This window comes from Phocoena phocoena, chromosome 8 (assembly GCF_963924675.1).
Source record: "Phocoena phocoena chromosome 8, mPhoPho1.1, whole genome shotgun sequence".
Classification (NCBI taxonomy): Eukaryota; Metazoa; Chordata; class Mammalia; order Artiodactyla; family Phocoenidae; genus Phocoena; species Phocoena phocoena.
In genome coordinates, this window is record NC_089226.1 from 54,673,125 (window position 1) to 54,693,284 (window position 20,160).

Sequence of the window (20,160 nt, forward strand, 5' to 3'; positions counted from 1 at the left end):
GTGTCCCCTGCATTGGCAGGCGGCTTCCCAACCACTGCGCCACCAGGGAAGCCCTGTATGTAAAATTTAATAACCCATGAAGTAGGTACTGTCATCCTTGTATGAATGCAGAAACTGAAACAAAACAACAAAATATAGCATTACAAAGTTTATACTTTATATTTTTATATAAAGTTTATATGTTTTTCATATGATCTATATTTTCATTTAATCATTAGTGACTATTCATTCATTTAACTAATGATTATATAATATATCAGGAACTTACTAAATGCTCAGGATACAGAAATGACAGAGTGGTTTCTGCTCTCAAGGATCTCATGACCTAGTGGAACAAAAGATAAGTAGCATCAGTATAGCATTTTTTCGTTTATAAACGTATTTCATATGTATTAACTTATTTAGTCCTCACAATATGTCATTTTATAGATAGGGAAATTGAATCTCTGGGACAGAACTTGAACTCAAGCTAGTAAATCATTCGTTATGCCTTAGCTCCCTTTTTATATTTAGATGAGTAGAACCATGTCATAACCAAGTTTATTATTAAAAGTTTTCAAATTAACTTCTTGTGAAGTATAGTTGACTCTAAGGAAATTGAAGACTGTATTAAATAACTTAGGAAACACGTTTTGGTGTTCTGCTCAGACTTAACAGAAAATTTTCTATTTATGGCATATTTTAAGTATAATTTCATCATGTGTTTTTTTTAAAGATGAGAGAATGAAAATTTCCAGCCTTTGCACCTTCTTTATTTATTCAGTTACTTAGGATATGTTCTATCTTCAATTTTTACCACAGGCAACTTCAGAGTGGACCTTGGATTACCCCCCCTTTTTTGCATGGTTTGAGTATGCCCTGTCACATGTTGCCAAATATTTTGATCAAGAGATGCTGAATGTCCGTAATCTGAATTACTCCAGCTCAAGGACCTTACTCTTCCAGAGATTTTCAGTCATCTTTACAGATACACTCTTTGTGTATGCTGTCCACGAGTAAGTCTGAGAATGTCATTTCCTGTGGAAGGTGTTGAGGAAATATTATAGTATTAAATAGTATTAACTTGTTCCTCATTTGGGGCAAACAAAGTTCATATAATAGCAAATGCTAGAACTGTCCAAAATGGTTGTTTCAAACTTCACAATGAGTAATTACAGCAAGCAGTCTAGCTGAATCTTGTGGAAGAAAATGGGGGCTGAGGTGGGGTTACAAGTTAGAGGTAGAACAAGAGATTGTGAATGTTGTGAAAAGTAGTCCCAAGTGAGTTCCAGGACCGTTTCTCCTGCCCAAAGTGGCTCTACATGCTTCTCTTTCCTTCCTTGTAGCAGACTACCAGAGGCTGCCATGACCTACCCCGTTCTTTGGGATACACATACCTACATACAGCACAGCACACTCATGCATACATATGCATAATGCTAACCACCAATGGAGTTTCCATTGTAGTAAACTCAAGAAATCTTACTGAGTGCTTTCAGTTGTAGTCTCTGGACTCTTTCCTTCATGAAGACTCTTCATTAATTTTAAGTTATGTTTATATTTTTATGTTTCGCATATTTTACTTACAAGTTACTTTTAAGTAGGTGAATACACGTGCGTAGAATATTGTGCACAGTGACTTCCAAGTAGTGATTTCCCAGTTAATGTTGGTTTCTATTCTGTCCTAAGCCTTAAGCCTGCTGGTGTGATTGTGACAGAGCAGTAACTAGTGTCCATTCAATGACCTTTGTCATAAATAGATCATTTCTGTTTGTGAGGCCTTCTAGACTGAACTCTTGCCCCATTCAGTAAAGAGTCCCTTGGGGATGTTTTAACCCCTGCTCATTTTCGTGGAATAACTGCTGTTTGGCACCCTGACCTTCATTCTCTTTATGACCTGGCAAGAGTTGAAAGGGAAGGTGATATGTAAATGTACTCCTTTTAACTCAAAATGTTTAAATTCACACTCTCAGAGAAAGTGTATACAGGCAGAGAGAGGGAGTAGAATTCATTTCCATCTACAATGTAGAGGGAACAGTTAAGTAAGATAAAAATCTGGAACAAGGCACTTTGTATAGATTAGTAACTTACTTAATTTTCTCAATTACCCTGTAAGGTTACTATCTCTATTTATGAGAAAACTGAGGCTCCACGGAGGAAAAGCAGGACACCTTTTGCTAACCCCTATTTAATTGCATCTTTATTATGTCTTCTTTTGGTTTTAGATTTCTTTGGTTTTAGAATTTGTTGATATTCAAATGAAACACGTTTTTAAAATCTTTTTATAGAATAATACATCCTTTTCATTGTCAAAATTTTGGAAAACGGAAAGCAATTATACATACACACAAAGTAAAAATGACCTATACTCCTGCACTTAACAGCTGTCACTATCAACATTTTGGTGCATATTATTTCAGCCTCTTTCCTGTATCTGAATTTAATTTTTATAAAATAAAAATGGGATCATACTGTTTTGTCACCTGGTATTGTCACTTAATTACTATATCTCTACCTTTAAATAACATACATTTTTTCATAGGAGTTTTGTTAATTATTTGGGCAATCAAGAGCTGCAGGTTTGTGGCTCTATTCTTTTATTTTTTTTTTTCAATTCCCTCCACCACCCTGTCCCAAACTATCACAGGTCTATTCTTTTTTTCTTTTTTTAATATATTTTTTAAAAAATTTTATTTATTTTTGGCTGCGTTGGGTCTTCGTTGCTGCACACAGACTTTCTCTAGTTGCTGCAATAGGGGGCTACTCTGTTGCGGTGCACGGGCTTCTCATTGCAGTGACTCCTCTTGTCGCGGTGCATGGGCTCGAGGCAGGCAGGCTTCAGTAATTGCAGCACGTGGGCTCTGTAGTTGTGGCACGTGGGCCCTAGAGCACATGGGCTTCAGTAGTTGTGGCACATGGGCTCAGTAGTTGTGGCACACAGCCTTAGTTGCTCCACGGCATGTGGGATCTTCCTGGACCAGGGATCGAACCTGTGTCCCCTGCATTGGCAGGCAGATTCTTAACCACTGCGCCACCCAGGAAGTCCTCACAGGTCTATTCTTAACTTGGCTGGTATCGTAATATATAATTTGGAGTGCTATATCATTCTGGTCTGCATTTTTTAGTTTTAAGGGTTAAAATAGTGTGTGCCCTCTCAATTTTCAAAATCCTTACATTTGGGTTTTTGGTGGATGGTTTTATTGTTTGTTTGTTTGCTTTATTAAATGAAGACTTTGTTTTCAAAAAAAAGGAAAAATGAAGACTTTTGTTTCAAGTCAGCATAGCTGAGAAAGGGACATGGCCCTGAGGCCTTTCTTTCTGCTAGCACCTTTTTAAACAGTCAAGAATGGCATGGACACCCCAGTCCCTGTGTCTAATCTAATAAACTGACAGGGAAGCAACTAAAATTTTTCCAACCCACTGGAATTTCTTGGGAGAGGTGACACCTAAGGGCACCTTAATTGGAAAATTGTCAGCATCACCAGAACTGGACTCCATCACCTTTCTTTTTCCTCCCTATTAATAATTGGCAACATTAGAGCTGTGATTTGGGTGCAGTCATATTGAAGGACTACAAGAAATTCTCTTGGAGTCCCTTTCCTCCTTTTTTAAAAAAAACCTCCCATGGTCCTTGAGAAGTAAATTTAATACTCTGAATGAAAGCATCTAGCGTGCACTGAGTACTCCATAAATACTAGTTTCATTTCCTTCATCCTTTCTCTCCTTCATTCCTCCATCTCTTTCTTCCTTTTTTTTTTTTCTTCATATTTGGGTTGATATAAACCTGGGTTTTCTGACTGCTATTCAGCCTCAGTGTCACTTTTTAATCATCATTTTCAAAATAAAATAGTTCCACATTAAAAAAAAAAAGAATGGCATGGACACTTCATCAGGAATGGCTATCAAACGCATCAGAGTATATCAGAGGGTACTCTGTAGAAGTATTATGGTGTTCTAATGAAGATTAAATTTGTTTCTGATTCTTTCCTCGTGTTCCAATATAGGTGCTGTAAATGCATTGATGGGAAAAAAGCAGGCAGAGAACTTACAGAGAAGCCAAAGTTTATTCTATCAGTATTACTGCTGTGGAACTTCGGGTTGTTAATTGTAGACCGTATCCTTGACGTTTTATGTACTGTTCCCTTACTTATTTGATATATACTAAGTATAAGATTAATTCTTTCTGTAATGGTGATTCTGAAATGTGAGCTGCTTTTGAAAGTGGATGTGGGGTGGGTTAGTCAGTTCCCCAAACTGTGGTCTCTGCCCAACTTTATCAGATTCTGGTTGTTAGAGCACTTTGTCCTGGAAAAGTTAGTGGTGACGTGCAAGAACCAGTTAAACTGCCAGTAAAGCAATATACTGGGACTTGGTAACTGTCTTTAGATTAATCTAATACATATATCTTAAATAGTTTATAACACATTATTCTAAATACCTTTTATAGGAAACGGCGTATCACAGTGTCCATATGGAAACAGACAGGCCTTCATGCTTTTCTGCCATGTTGGCTTATGACATATTAATAGGCAAAGTTCTTAAATCCAAAGGGTCTGAATGGGGGACTTCCCTGGCAGTCCAGTGGTTAAGACTTCGCCTTCCAATGCAGGGGGTGCGGGTTTGATCTCTGATCGGGGAGCTGAGATCCCACATGCCTTGTGGCCATAAAACCCAAACATAAAACAGAAGCAATATTGTAACAAATTCAACAAAGACTTTAAAAATGGTCCACATCAAAAAAATCTTAAAAGAAAAACCGGGGGCGGGGGGGTGGTGGTGGTGGTTCCTGAATGTAACTAAAATCCAAATGATAGAAGCCGAATTTCTACAGTTTTCATAGAGATAGCCAGGTGTGGAAGAAAACACCGAGACTTCGGTTTAAGTCTGACCTGGTCTTGAATCTCAGTTATGAAATTCAAGTAGTGTTAGGCCATGAGTGCATTAATGCTCTGAGCTCTAACTACCTCACAGGTTCACTGTATGTGTACTGTAAACAATAGAATGCTACATGCAGTGGCCTTCAGTAGCTGTTAGGTCCCTTCCTTTCTTATCCCTGATTCTAAAAAGCAAAACAAAACAAAAAACTCCTTTAGTTGCTGGCTCTTTAAGGTACAGAAAATTTGGGAAAGTTTCCTGGTTTTCTTCTTAAACATAAATTTTAATTTAAAAGTTTGTCCAGGATTTGACTGTTTATAGAAAACACTTTTATGAAAAGTCCAAACTGGTAGTAATATTTTTGTCTTTAATTTACCTATAATGGAAGCATTTGAAATTTTTATACTTAGTCTGCTGGCACAGTTCATTGTGAAATTGGCATCCTCTGTTTTCTTTCCTTGACCTAAAGTCCAGATATTCATTTCCAGTACAATGGTTTTTTATCTGGATTAATGCTACTCTCTATTGCACGATTATTTCAGGTAAACACGAAATAGGCTAATTATATTAGTTTGGTTTTTAGCTTGTAAAGGTGATAGGTAAGTTTATTTGACCAACTGTTTTGAGTTGCCAAGTGCTATAGACACTTTTATTGAGTATTTCTCACAAATTCCATCTTCTCTTTTAATAATACTTTTCTCCATTTTACAGATGAGAAAATTATACTCTAAAAACTTGTTAGAGTGTGGCAGGCCTAAAATAAACTTGAGTTTCTATATTTGGTTGGGATCATTTATCCAGGAATGAAATCTTCAGCAGTTTATACTATGTAGTAACTGTGATGGTGGGGCCTTAACCATCAGCAGCATGTAGCATAGTGTAATGGAAAGTATGGAATTTGGAACCAGAAGACCTGAGTTGAAATCCTGAATAACCCTAATAAGCTGTGGGACTCAGACAGGGGTTATTCAAAAGCACTGGCTGCTTCAGATTGGGTACGTTATATATAATATATTATTGTGTAAACCTTGTAACTATTCTGTGAAGTTGTTAAAAGTTTCCTCCTTTCATAGAGGCGGATAATTCAGATTTCTGGGACACTCCTCTGTACACTGAATCAGAATCTCTGGGATTGGGTTTTAGGAATCTCCAGGGAATTTTGATACACCATCAGGTTTGGGAACCGTTAACCCAAGGCAACCATCAACCCTCTCAGCCTCAGTTTTCTCATACATAAAATAAAATTTACCCTTGATACATTCTGTTTATAAGATGGGGCCACCTACTTCACAGGGACTTTGGAAAGATCAAATTCAATAATCTATTTTAAAGTTCTTTGACAACTATAAATGTCTAGATAAGTTTTTTTCTTTTAACCGTAAAAAGCCACATTATACGTGGATCATAATTGGTGTTCAGTGAATGAATGTTGGATGGTTGTTGAACAAATGAACTAAACTTTAGCTATAGAACCAGCTAGACTTTCTCTGAATCTTAAATAAATAATAAAACCAGTGGAGAGATTTGGAAGCATCCCATTGTTTTTGCCTTATCATTCCTAACGCATCTATTCTAGACCACACCTGATGAGACAGTGAAAGGAGGAACTTGGCCTTTCGTGTTCCCTTTGGCAGTTTCTCATTTAATCCTTCCAAACCCCAGGACCCCAGGACCATTATCTCATTTGATCCTTCCAGAATTCCTGTGAGGTAGGTAGAACGCAGACTTCTTTAGTTATAGTCAACTCAGTTTGGAGGTGGTTTTTTTTTTTCCTAAATCAGAATGCCTTTAATTCTCCTAGGAAGTTTGTTAGATCTAGTACTATTGGCACAACACTTGGTGCCTTCAGCCTGATTGTACTTTATGTTACCTAATATGTAATATAAGATTTAAGTGATTCTTTGTTAGCATAGCTTTATGTGTAATCATTGGTACTCTCATTCCCAGATCCTCTCTGGAAATCAACCCCAGCTATTGTATAACTATTAGAGGGTGAAGGTAATTAACTCCCCTAGCTTCCTTAAGGAGAATCTGTAGTGTGTTGTTATGATGACGTATCTTGTACTTCAGCATCAAACTTAGTACTTAATAAATATTTGTTGAAATAATGAATTTATAAACCGACTGGGCTCAGTATAAAAGCTGGCTGGAATCACTTGCCTCTGTTCTCCTTATATTACATTTAAACCTTTTTATTATAGAAAATTTAAATTAGATACAAAAATGGAGAAAATAGTACAGTGATCTAAACACACACACACAGAGGATTATTTTGAAACACATCCCAGACATCATATTTCATTTGTTAAGTATTTCCAAATACAGGCAGACCTCAGAAATATTGTGGGTTCAGTTCCAGACCACCACGATAAAGCATATGTTGCAATAAAACTAGTCATGTGAATGTTTTGGTTTCCCAGTGTATATAAAAGTTATGTTTACTGTAGTCTGTTAAGTGTGCAATAGCATTGTCTAAAAAAATGTACATACCTTAATTTAAAAATACTTTGTTACTAAAAAATGCTAACCATCATCTGAGCCTTCAGTGAGTTGTAGTAGTAACCTCAAAGATCACTGATCACAGATCACCATAACAAGCATAGTGATAATGAAAAAGTTTGAAATATTGCAAGAATTACCAAAATATAGCACGGAGACAGGAAGTGAGCAAATGCTGTTGGAAAAGTGGCGCCAATAGACTTGCTCAATGCAGGGCTGCCACAAACCTTCAATTTGTAAAACACACAGTATCTGTGAAGTGCAATGAAGCAAATCGCAATAAAACGACATATGCCTGTATATCTTCAAAACCATGTTTTTTTTCAATATGGTAAAATACATAGAAGATAAAACTTAACATCTTAAACCATTTTTTTCTTCCAGTTTTATCGAGATATAACTGACATACAGCACTGACATACAGTTTAAGGTGTACAGCATAATGATTTACTTACATACATCATGAAATGATTATCACAATAAGTTTAGTGAACATCTGTCATCTCATAAAGATACAAAATTAAAGAAATAGAAAAATTTTTGATGAAAACTCTTAGGATTTGCTCTGTTAACAACTTTCATGTGTAACATACAGTAGTGTTATTTATATTTATCATGTTATATATTACATCCCTAGTAGTTACTTATCTTATAGCTGGAAGTTTGTACCTTTTGACTGCCTTCGTTCAGTTCTCCCTCCCCCATTCCCCACCTTTGGTACCTACAAATCTGATCTCATTTTCTTAGAGTTTGTTTGTTTTTGCTAGTTGTTAACACAACATAGTGATTCAATATTTCTATCCATTTCAAAATGATCACCACATAAGTCTAGTTACAATCTGTCACCATACTAAGATACGACAATATAGTTATTGAATTTCCCACCCTGTACATTTCATACCCATGGCTCACTTATTTTGCAACTGGAAGTTTGTACTTAATCTCTTAGTCTCCCTCACCTATTTCTTTCCTCCCCTCACCCATTTATCTTAAGCACTTTAAAATGTACAGTTCAGTAATGGTCAGTACATTCACACTGATGTGCAACCAGTCTCCAGTGTTTTTATTTTTTAATAAACTTAATTTTTTTAAATAATTTTAGCTTTACAGGAAAGTTGCAAAGATAATAGAGTTCCTGTACCCCCTCACTCATTTTCCCCTAATGTTACCATCTTATGGTACATTCATCAAGACTAAGAAACCAACCTTGGTACACAGATTTCACCAGTTTTTCCACTAACATCCTTTTTCTGTTCCAGAATCCAATCCAGGATACTACATTATTGTGTTTAGTCTACCCTGAATTTTGAATTATTTACCTTTTAAATCTCCTAGAAAAGGCATAAGGAAGGAGCATTTCTCTTTGCTGTTCTCCTACATTTCAAGCACATCTACCTCTATGTAGCACCAGCTTACGGTGTATATTTACTGCGATCTTACTGTTTCACTGCAAATAAACCAGGCAAGTTTTAATGATCATTTTATTTTTGCTTTATTTTATTTTACCTTGACTTGGTGGCTTGCTTTGTGAGAGAGTTTTATGAGGCACAACGGGTATCTCTCAGCTATTGATCCTATAAACCCTTTACCCATTCTGATTTTTCTCTGCTCTTGCCACATCATAAAGATTGGTGTACTATCATGGGATACTTCTAGTTTTGGCATATTGTATAAGTTATGGCTTTCCATGCTCCTGGTTAACGATAATGTCCCTTTTCTGTAGATGGGTCCATCCGATGGAACAGCTTCAGTTTTCTCCGTCTTATTTCCCTGGGACTAATTGTTTTCCTAGTTTCTGCTCTTTCGTTGGGTCCTTTTCTAGCCTTGGTAAGTCTTTTATTTGTTATAAAGAATACATGTTTGCTCTTATTTAGAAAAAAATAATAAAGCCAGGAATATATAAAATAAGGAAAACTACTCCTTTTTTACTCCTTCCCACTATGATTCCCCAAAGATAGGATGTTATTCTTTCAGACATTTCTGTGCTTATGCAAATATGTATGTGCATATATTTGTACGTTTAACTATATGCCTCACACAGACACACGCACTCACACAGAGTTGCTAATAATTAGTCACAGATTTCCATATTTGCTAATTTGCTTGTTTGCTGTACTTTATTTGTAACCTCAAAATCAGTACTCACAGTGCTTTCACAGTCATTCATTGACAGCAAACATTCTAAAGTGCCTAGAATGTTACAGATGTTCAACAGGTGTTTTTCTTTTTTCACTTTTTCCCTCATGCTGAATTCAACTAATTAGTTTTAATTTCTGCTAAAATTGGGAAACACTGCATCTCTCATCAAGCCTTCCCTACCGTCCCCTTCTCTTCAGTAAACTTGGTAAAGCTGCAGTCTGTGTTCTCCTTTGCCCCTTATAAATTCTTCCATTATTATAGTATTGGACTGGTATTCAAAGTACTCTGATGTATCTTGTCCCACTTAACAGATGAGAAGGTTGGCAAAAAAGAGGTTCTGTGAACTGCTCAGGATCACACAACTACTTCCTTGTATAAAAACCGGAACTCAGACCTCATAACTTTCTACACGCTATGCCATAGACAGTACCCTAGTTCTCTTTTTGAATTTAGAAAATATTGATCACTGTTTAATCTCTTTTCAACAGAACCAACTGCCTCAAGTCTTTTCCCGACTCTTCCCTTTCAAGAGGGGCCTCTGCCACGCGTATTGGGCCCCAAACTTCTGGGCTTTGTACAGTGCTTTGGACAAAGTGCTGTCCATCATCGGTATGGTAGCAAGCCTTCTTACTTTTTTTTTTCTTTGGCCGTGCTGTGCGGCTTGTGGGATCTTTCTTCCCCAACCAGGGATCGAACCTGGCCCCAGCAGTGAAAGCACCGAGTCCTAACCACTGGAACGCCGTGGAATTCCCTAAGCCTTCTTACTTAGACTATGAATATCGAAAGGACTAGTCACATTGACAAATAGAAAAACCTATTTTGTGTTTTGAATGTGGCGGAGCTGTTTGTTCTCCAGCCCTGCGTTTCAGCTTTCAGAATGAACAGCAGAGTGGTTCTAGGGGCTGAGACTTCAGTGCAGGAAACAGACTGCACTCCTTATAAAAGCTCTTTGTGGCAGTGAGGTTGTTGCTCCTGTCCTTGGGAAAAAAATAAACTTTTTAGACATTTTTAAAAGGTAATTTTGGGACTTCCCTGGTGGCGCAGTGGTTGAGAGTCCGCCTGCCGATGCAGGGGACACGGGTTCGTGCCCCGGTCCGGGAGGATCCCACATGCCGCGGAGCGGCTGGGCCCGTGAGTCATGGCCGCTGAGCCTGCGCGTCCGGAGCCTGTGCTCCGCGACGGGAAAAGGCCACAACAGTGAGGGGCCCGTGTACCGCAAAAAAAAAAAAAAGGTAATTTTACCTTAAGCAAAATGTTATTCAGTAGTTATAGCCTTAGTTTTAAACTTAAAAATGTGAAGAAGCAGGAAAGAAGAATGTGTAAGTTATGATTCTGGGTATTGAACCAATAAGGAAAATGATGGCCATGCATTTTAACATGAGATGAGAAGAAAGGGAAAACTTAGGCTATGCTTTTAAGTTTGAGGTGTGATGCAAAAGAATTTATAACCTTTAGATGGTTCTGAAAATAATTGTGTGGGACAACTCACAGCCTCTCATTTGTGAACACAGCCTAGCTTGATGGAAAATGGCAGGATCAAGAGAAGGATAGGTAAACTTTTCTGTAATGGGACAGACAGTAAATATTTTAGGCCACATAAGATTTTGTTTACAACCTTTAAAAACGTAAAAACCTGTGTGAGAAACAAATGCAACAATAAAGAAGTGCTAGGCTGTCAGTAGCAGGGGCTTTGGAACCAGACAGAACTGGGTTCGATTCTTCCACCTATTAGTTGTGTGACTTAGGCACATTACTCATCTCTCTGTGCCTCAGGGGGGCAAAAAGTAATGGCTACAAAGCCCCTGGCACATGGTAGATGCTTAATGCGTGGTGGCTGCTATTACCGTTTTGGCTGCATACTTACAGGAAATCATAATTTGGTATTATTGCTCACCCACTGAGTCCGGCCTTGATGTACATGGCGTCTTATAAAGTAAGTTCTTAACATTTCTAAAAGCTTTAAACAACCAGCATGATACGAGGTACAAGGGTCGCTTGCCTTATCTGAGTCAGGAAACTGTTGTACCTCACCTTGTGTATCTGTCTCCTCAAGGAGGTTGTAAATGGAAAGTCAGTGGCAGGTGAGGCAACTCTGTTTCAGGCAGATAGTTATCAGCTTTAAGACAGAATCAGCAGGCTGCAGGAAAAAGGGACAAGGTGAATGAATAGAAAATATTTTGGTAGTCTACACCTTTCCCACATTTCACTAATTTTCAATGGCATTAGACAGGGCCATTCAGGTGCTCAGACTGTCCCTGACTGTTCTGTTAGCTTTTTTTGGGGCTGGGACTTGCATCATTATCCTCAGACTTGGTTCATTTAGTATTTCTTGAACTCCTATGTGCTGGGGATAGAAATAAATTAATTGTCATTCCTGCCTTTAAGGAACCGAGTATAGTAGAGGAAATGAACATACATACAGAGATACAGTGCAGTGTGGTGAACACAGAGACATGTATAACAGACCTTAGCCCACAAGAAAATCAGCTCTACTTCCTGAGTTAGGAGCTTTCTCAGATGAGTAAGTGAATTAGGAGTTAACTTTGCAAAGTGAGTAGGCCATTCTAAGCAAAGGCAGTAGTCTGTGCAAAAGGACACAGGTGTCAGTGGTATGTCGGCTCATTGTGGCCAAGCTGTATTTAACAAGGTGGAGTAGATGAGGCTGGAGAGGTGGGAGGGGGCTAGATCATGGAAGACACTATGTGCTATGCTTAGGAATGTGGACTTTATCCCATAGGCAAGGAAGGATTCAAAGCTGACATGTATTTTAGAAAGCTTGCTTCATTTTAGAGGTGAGAGCATATTGCTGTTCGTGCTGCCCGCCAGCAAGGTTTCCTGTTCCAATACAGACAGCTGCAGTCTAAACTAGAGGCATTTTAGGTAGAATGGTGCAGGACCGAGTTAATGAAATCTTGACCTTGAAACAGTCTTAAGATTTAGTAGATTTATTTTTTTTCCTCAAGGAATTGATTGGTAAAATACGGTGTGCCATTAATCAAAACAAAACAAAATAAAATGTCTTTTTACTCTGTAGGTTTAGAACTGAAATTTCTTGACCCCAGCAAGATTCCGAAGGCCTCAATGACAAGTGGTTTAGTTCAGCAGTTCCAACACACAGTCCTTCCCTCAGTGACACCCTTGGCCACCCTTATCTGCACTCTGATTGCCATATTGGTAAGAATGCACACGTGGTCCTCATTTCTTGAGTTTTCTCTGCTTTTCTTTTGTGTGGCTGGTTGAATTTTAACTTTCAAGTTTTCCCAACGGTAGGATAAATTCCATGGCTGTAATCCTGCTGCAGATTGAGGCATTTCCTATTCTTAGGGTAACTTTGAACACTGTAAGGAAGGATTACTAGTAAAGCCTCTATGAGAGAGCTTCTCACCAGAAGCTAATAGACCATCTGTTCACCATCAGATGAGGAAGAAAGAAAAGCCCAGGGGAGGGAACTTGGACCACACCGTGGAGAAAGAGGACAATGTAGTAGGGACATCAGGTTTTTGTTTTCATACATGGCTAACTGATAAAAACTCTAAATTTGTCTGTACTGCATGGATATTTTGTGACGAGGATAATGAATTGAGGCTGTCTGAGCATCAGATAAGAATCTTACATGAATCAGATGCTATTATAGGCATCATTCGTAGCTGTTTTTATTTGTTAGTGACCATGATGCCCTCAATTTCATGATACAATTTTAGTAAAATTCAGGATAAATAACTTAATCATATCTAATTACACTCAGTTTTAATTTTGGTTTCTAAACAATCAAATCTACTCACAAGACACCTGACCCCACTTAACTACGTGGCAGTACTGGTAGGTAGTTAAGCTCTGTTGGCCTACTTATCCACATGTTCTGAATTTAAAACTTTTTTCCTAAAACTTCAGCCTTGTAAGCTGCATATGGAAGGCCATGGTTTTGTTGTAAATTACACTCCGGCCCACAAAGTTAGGTGTTTGTTTAATATGCTAAGATCTAATTTATTATTAGCTCCACAATATCGATGAACTTTTGTAGTTTGACCTAATATGTTCAGTGACTTAATTAACTAATTATGAAGGTGTAGTTAGGAGTTATACTGGATATCCTAGAACTTAATTATCATTTCATATTAATTTTGATGAATAGAATTAATTTTAATGTGTTAAATATATATTTCCAAATGCCTTTTTTTTTCCTTAGTAGTTGTTTTTATGTTAACTTTTGGTGGACTGTTCACAAAGCGAATTATCCCAGTTTGATGGAGAATAGTCTTAAGAGCTACTGTTTTTCAGAGATGATGTAAATTATATTCACCTGAACAATGTTTCAGTAAAGCCTATTTTAAATGATACTGAAGTTTTATCTTTGCCTATTGTTTCTAGCCCTCTATTTTCTGTCTTTGGTTTAAACCTCAAGGGCCCAGAGGCTTTCTCCGATGTCTAATTCTTTGTGCCTTGAGCTCCTTCCTGTTTGGGTGGCACGTCCATGAAAAAGCCATACTCCTTGCAGTTCTCCCAATGAGGTAAGCAGATAGCTCAGTCAGTCAACATTTCTGGCATATTTCACAGTGATCCTATTGTTTTCCATTTGATCTGTCGCTTCTTGACATGTTCAGTGGGATGGGCAAAGGCAAAGACACGTGGGAACAGATTTATACCAGGACAGAATGGGGATGTTTAACTTGGGATCCTGGTACCTGTGAGGGTTCTAAGGTATGCAAAACTGCCTGTATTGTTCCTGCATTTTTTGGTAAGGGGTACTGTAGTGATCAAGCGCCATGATACCAGGCTGTTACTTCTGGCTATTGAATAGCAGCATAGTATGGAAAAAGCATGGACTTTGGTGTCATCACACCCGTGAAAATAAGGTCCCACAGTTCCTTGTTAAGTGTTGTTAGTCAAAGCAAGGATTGAGTCCATTATGGAATAATACCTAACACGTACAGCACTTCAGATTTTTCAGAACTGCTTTTGTTGTTAGTTGGTTTTTGGGGGGCGGGGGTTGTTGTTTTGTTTTGTTTTGCATTCTTTCTTTTGAGCTTCACAACACCCTTTAAGATAATTAGTATAAGTGGATATCATCCCCTGTCTTCACACCTGCAAAAACTAGGGCTCAGAGTTTAAGTGACTTATCCAAAGTCACACAGCTAGCAAATAGCAGGGTTAGGACTTAAACCTGAATCTTATCATGTTGAATCTTAAGATCTTTTCACTGTGTTATGCTAAAAAAGAAAAAAAAAAGGCATTTTAAATGCAGTTGTGTCCATTTTATATACAACTGAAACCCAATTAGATAGATGGTAATAGAATTAGCCTTTTTCTTAAGATTTTTCTTAAATCCTGAGAGAAATCATTTAAGCTCTGAAAGGACATTAATCAAATTTGTCAGATGAGTATATGGCTTGTCTGGGTTCATTTAGCAACTTGGAGTTTCCAAATTAAAAAATAGAGAAAAACTTCTAATGTCTTTAGTTAGAATTCTTATTAAACACCAACAGGTATGGGGCATTGTCCAAGAGAAGGACTATAGGGTTGGAAATAAAACTCCAAGTCCTGTTTCTCTAGCTGCCACCACTAGGCAGCTCCCAATCCCACAATATTCCTTTCTTTGAGGAGGCAGTTACTCAGAGAGGCAAGATTCTTTTTTGAATGTTCCATGACTCAGTGTGATGCATTCTTCTTTGTATTGCTTAAAGTTTCCCACTAAAAAAATTAATATTCTCAACTGAATTGGACTTGTAGCAAAGATCAGTATGTTATTTTATGCATAAGCCAGTTCTAGAAATAATATTAGATGCAGGTTATTCCAGCTATCTGCAAGTATAAGCTTCATTTGATGTTTTAAGGAATTATTATAAAAATTTTTATTTTTAGCCTCTTGTCTGTGGGAAAAGCAGGAGATGCTTCAATTTTTCTGATTCTGACCACAACAGGACATTATTCCCTCTTCCCTCTGCTCTTCACTGCACCAGGTAAATAGCTTCTTTTAAGAGAGATCTATTTAATTGCCATGGCTTTTCATCAGAGCCTACTGTCTGATCAATACTATCTGATTTAAACAACCTTAAAATCTCTTAGAAAGAGAGAGCTCATCCATTCTTTTAAATAAAACTTCCAACATGTCCCTAATTCTTAGTATCTTTACATGTCACAAAAATGTACAGTTAAGCTCCGAAAGCGTTCCTAGCACTATATAGCTGTGTCATTGTGATTATATTCCCTTAAGTACCATAAACCTTTCTCTTACCAACTTAATTATCATATGTACTTTTTTATTCTTTTAACAGAACTTCCCATTAAAATCTTACTCATGTTACTGTTTACCATCTATAGTGTTTCCTCACTGAAGACTCTATTCAGGTAATCTGAAAAAAGTGCATTTAAAATTATATGTACTCTTGTGAAATGTTTACTCCTAAATGATTGATAAGCCTTTTAAATTTTATTTTTTAAGTTTAAATAGTAACATCACAACATTACAAAATATCAGCAGATAGCAGAAGAAATTACCCATATTCCATCACTCTCACCTGGCAACATAGGTCATGGCTTTAGTTTGGGGGAATATTTGAGGAGGGACTACCCAGCTTAAATTAAAACTTTATATGAAAACTAAAAAATGGAATGTAAAGTATGCCTTATGAGTAAAACCACATAAATACAGATGCTTAAAACCAAAAGATATGTAAAAAATTCTTACATATCTTAGAATTATGGGTGGAATTTTTTTTCTTTTCTAAACTTAATGTTACCTATATAATTTTTTAAAGCTTGCTTATAGATTATATCTGATTGTGTTTATGAAACCTCAAATGCTTAATTATATGAAAACTCAATTATAACCATATGACTCAGCAATTCCACTCTTAGGTATATACCCAAAAGAACTGAAAATAGGGACTCAAACAGATACTTGTACCTCAGTGTTCATTGCAGTTTTATTCACAATAGCCAAAAGGTAGAAATAGCCCAAATGTCCATCAACAAATGAATGGATAAACAAAATAGTATATATACGTATAATGGAATATTAGTCATCCAGAAAGAGGAATGAAGCTCTGATATATACTACAACATGGATGAACCTTGAAAACTTAGGCTAAGTGTAATGAGCCAGACACAAAAAGGACAAATACTGTATGATTGCATTTATATGAAATATCTAGACTAGGCAAACTCAGAGACAGAAGGTAAATTAGTAGGTATGGGGACCGGCGAGAGCAATGGTGGTGCTGGATAGGGAGTTATTATTGCTTAATGTTTCCAGAGATTCTTTTTGGGGTGTTGAAATGTTTTGAAAGTAGATATTGACACAACATTGTCTATATACTTAATACTACTTAATTATATACTTAAAAATGGTTAAAATACCAAATTTTATTTTACCAAAACAAAAAATTATGCATTGTTTACCATATTCTTATTCCAATATCACACTATCCAGCCCCCTTTCCTCTTCCAAATGCATAGCTAACTCTCTCTCAGCAACTTCAGCTAAGTGACAACATAGATGATGGTTGCGTAAATTTGGATTGTTGAGTTAATGTAATGATATATCTTTATCATTTTTTTTAAATGTGAAATTTTACTCATTCGTGTGACTCTAGCTTTATCTGTACTTCACATCACGACAGTGCAGGTGAGAAACTTTAGCTGAGAAATGTTTGCAAAAGCAGAATGACTCATCTAAAATCAGACTCCTCTCGTTTTTTCTTCAGAAAAGAAAAACCTCTTTTTAATTGGATGGAAACTTTCTACCTCCTTGGCCTGGGGCCTCTGGAAGTCTTCTGTGAATTTGTATTCCCTTTCACCTCTTGGAAGCTGAAGTACCCCTTTATCCCTTTGTTACTGACCTCAGTGTATTGTGCAGTGGGCATCACATATGCTTGGTTCAAACTGTATGTTTCAGTATTGACTGACCCTCCTGTTGGCAAGACAAAGAAGCAATGAATAAAGGAACTGCTTGGATGTATTCCAAGCAATTATTTCATGGGAAATTAATCAGAACTTGAAGAAAGTTGCTGGTGGCATGAGCCATTCATTTCAGTAAATCTGTTTGAGGACCATTCTTGTAAACTTGGCCTTGCCCAGCTTAGCAACCTGATTGTCACCATGGTGAGAAGCCACTTGTCCTCCATAAGCAGTGAAACACATCTGAAACAAATCTCGCCTTCCCCTATTAAAATTGTCTGAGATCATGGAGACTGCTTTGCTTGCTCTAGGCAAGGAGGGAGTCTGATCAGCGGCGTGATTATAGCCTATGATAACCATTGTCAGGGTATAAAGCATAATTAGAATGATATGCTAAGGGAAATATAAATAAAATACCATTTTGTATTTCTGCACAAAAACGTTTTGGATCATTTCCAGCTCCCGCATTTTCCTGTTGGCGTGCATACAAGCAAGTGGTGTGCACTGTCCACATTCTGTACACCTTGTTCCAGGAGATTTTTTTTCCATTGAAGTTATACATTGACAATACTCACAAAGCCAGGGAGAACATTTAATGAACTGTTTGGCCTGTCAGCAGAGACTAGAAACCACATCTACTCTTACATTAGTTAAGGACATCTTGTACAGTTCATTTATTCTAAAAGCAAGTACTGCAATTTTGATAAGGCTACTCCTTCTCAAACTTTCCTCATGTGAAAAGACTTAAGGGTGTTTTGCAGCCCAGTCTTGTCCTCCCCCCACCTTGAGAGTACTTCATACACTTTATCCAAGACCCCCGTTTGCCAAATACCTGCTGCACATTCAAATTCAACCAACATTTATCTAGCTGACACTAGGAACTTTCACACATTTTATTTACCCATTGTCCCCTAAGAAGATCAGAGAGAGACCAAGGTCAATAGAATCCTGGGATGCTAATCCAGCTATCCCATCTCTTAAATTCACTATATTTTCCCAGACTTCTTTTGAGTCTCATTCAAAGATAAAGATGGGGATTTTTGCCAAAGGGGGAGGGAAGTACGGCCCCTCTAGCCTGTTTTCCTCACCACAGTCCCCCTTGCACCCTATACTCCCGCTGTCCCAACAACTTAGGTTTCCCAGTGTGCCATGCTATTTCGTACTTCTGCTTCCTTTCATTTTTGCCACTTCCTTTCTTTCCTCTCTCTACTGACTTTTCTACCCTATCATCTGATCGTCTGAACTTCTTCAAGATTCAACTTCACTGCTACCGTATCTATAAATATAAATGTAATACAGTGTAATGATTAAGAGTAGGGGCCTTGGGACTTCCCTGGTGGTTCAGTGGTTAAGACTCTGTGCTCCCAGTGCAGGGGACCTGGGTTTGATCCCTGGTCAGGGAACTAGATCCCACATACCACAACTAAGAGTTTGCCTGCTGCAACTAAGATTCCACATGCTGCAACTAAAGATCCCACATGCCACAAGGAAGATCCCATGTGCCGCACAAAGACCTAATGCAGCCAAATAAATAAATTAAATAAATATTAAAAAAAAAAAAGTAGGGGCCCTGCGGGAATTCCCTGGCACAAAAAAAAAAAAAAAAAGAGTAGGGTCCCTGAAATCACACAGCCCGAATTTAGATCTTGCCTCCATGATTTTTTTTATCTGTAGTCAAGTTATTTAACCATCCATTGCCTCAATGTCCTCATTTCTAAAATCACAAAAAATTTAGAACCCTGCTTAGCACATATTACGTGTTCAATAAATATCATTTAAGGGAATTCCCTGGCGGCCCCGTGGTTATGACTCTGCACTTTCACTGCTGAGGGCCCAGGTTCAATCCCTGGTCGGGGAACTAAGATCCCACAAGCTGCGCAGTGCGGCCAATAAATAAATATCTGATAGTTTTACGAGTCCTTTCCCTCTACCTTCTCTCCCCCTCCCCCAGAATTGAGTACCCCACCATGTGCTCCCAGGCCAGGGGTCTACTTCTACTATTAACGGCTGTTATAATTGTTTATCTGTTTTCCTCAGGAGACTTTAACAATTTGACAGCAGAGACCACACTTGTCTTTTTTTTTTTTTTTTTTGGCGGTATGCGGGCCTCTCACTGTTGTGGCCTCTCCCGTTGCGGAGCACAGGCTCTGGACGCGCAGGCTCAGAGGCCATGGCTCACGGGCCCAGCCGCTCCGCGGCATGTGGGATCTTCCCGGACCGGGGCACGAACCCGTGTCCCCTGCATCGGCAGGCGGACTCTCAACCACTACGCCACCAGGGAAGCCCCCACACTTGTCTTGATAGTCCCAGTTTTTGGCACAGTTGAATGAAGCACACCACACAGGCCATGATTAAAATCTAAATGTTTAGTAGCACAAGCAGTAACACAAGGCACCCAATGTAGTTCCTCATATCCTTGCCAATTGGTATGCAAACAAACAAAAAAAGATGAATTTGGATGCTTCTCAACAAGGCCAAATTTAATTATGCTTTGAAGGTTGTTACTGTCAAAGTGATGTGATGTCAGAACTGGAAGAGCTCATCTGGTGCGGAGGTTTCCAAAATGTTCTGCAGAGCCTTGGAGGTTCTTAAGAGCTGCCTCAGAGGCTCTGGGCCCTGAAGCATCTTCAACCAAAGCAAATATGCTTTGATCTATTATATATTAGGCATCATGTAAGTTTTTGTTTGACTTCAGGATTCAAACTCTAAATATAGTCTTTAAAGCAATTCAACCCCTTATATTACCAGGAGGGCAATGGCTCCAGAGACTGA

At 38.0% G+C, this 20,160-nt stretch overlaps 1 protein-coding gene across 11 annotated transcripts in view; it reads left to right on the forward strand.

Moving 5' to 3' along the window:
* Positions 1-17,828, forward strand: part of ALG8 (ALG8 alpha-1,3-glucosyltransferase) — a 28,215-nt gene extending 10,387 nt beyond the window's left edge. Inside the window, exons 3-13 of one of the 11 annotated variants that reach the window (XM_065883235.1) lie at positions 802-995; positions 3,984-4,093; positions 5,329-5,396; positions 8,689-8,815; positions 9,077-9,180; positions 9,981-10,101; positions 12,527-12,666; positions 13,861-14,000; positions 15,352-15,449; positions 15,765-15,837; positions 17,196-17,828. In XM_065883235.1, coding sequence (XP_065739307.1) covers positions 802-995; positions 3,984-4,093; positions 5,329-5,396; positions 8,689-8,815; positions 9,077-9,180; positions 9,981-10,101; positions 12,527-12,666; positions 13,861-14,000; positions 15,352-15,449; positions 15,765-15,837; positions 17,196-17,427 — 1,407 coding nt within the window. In that variant the 3' untranslated portion in view covers positions 17,428-17,828. Of the gene's footprint in view, positions 1-801; positions 996-3,983; positions 4,094-5,328; positions 5,397-8,688; positions 8,816-9,076; positions 9,181-9,980; positions 10,102-12,526; positions 12,667-13,860; positions 14,001-15,351; positions 15,450-15,764; positions 15,838-17,153 lie in introns of all 11 variants that reach the window. The other 10 variants (XM_065883225.1, XM_065883224.1, XM_065883228.1 and 7 more) reach the window with 10 other exon arrangements.
* Positions 17,829-20,160: the final 2,332 nt, after the last annotated feature.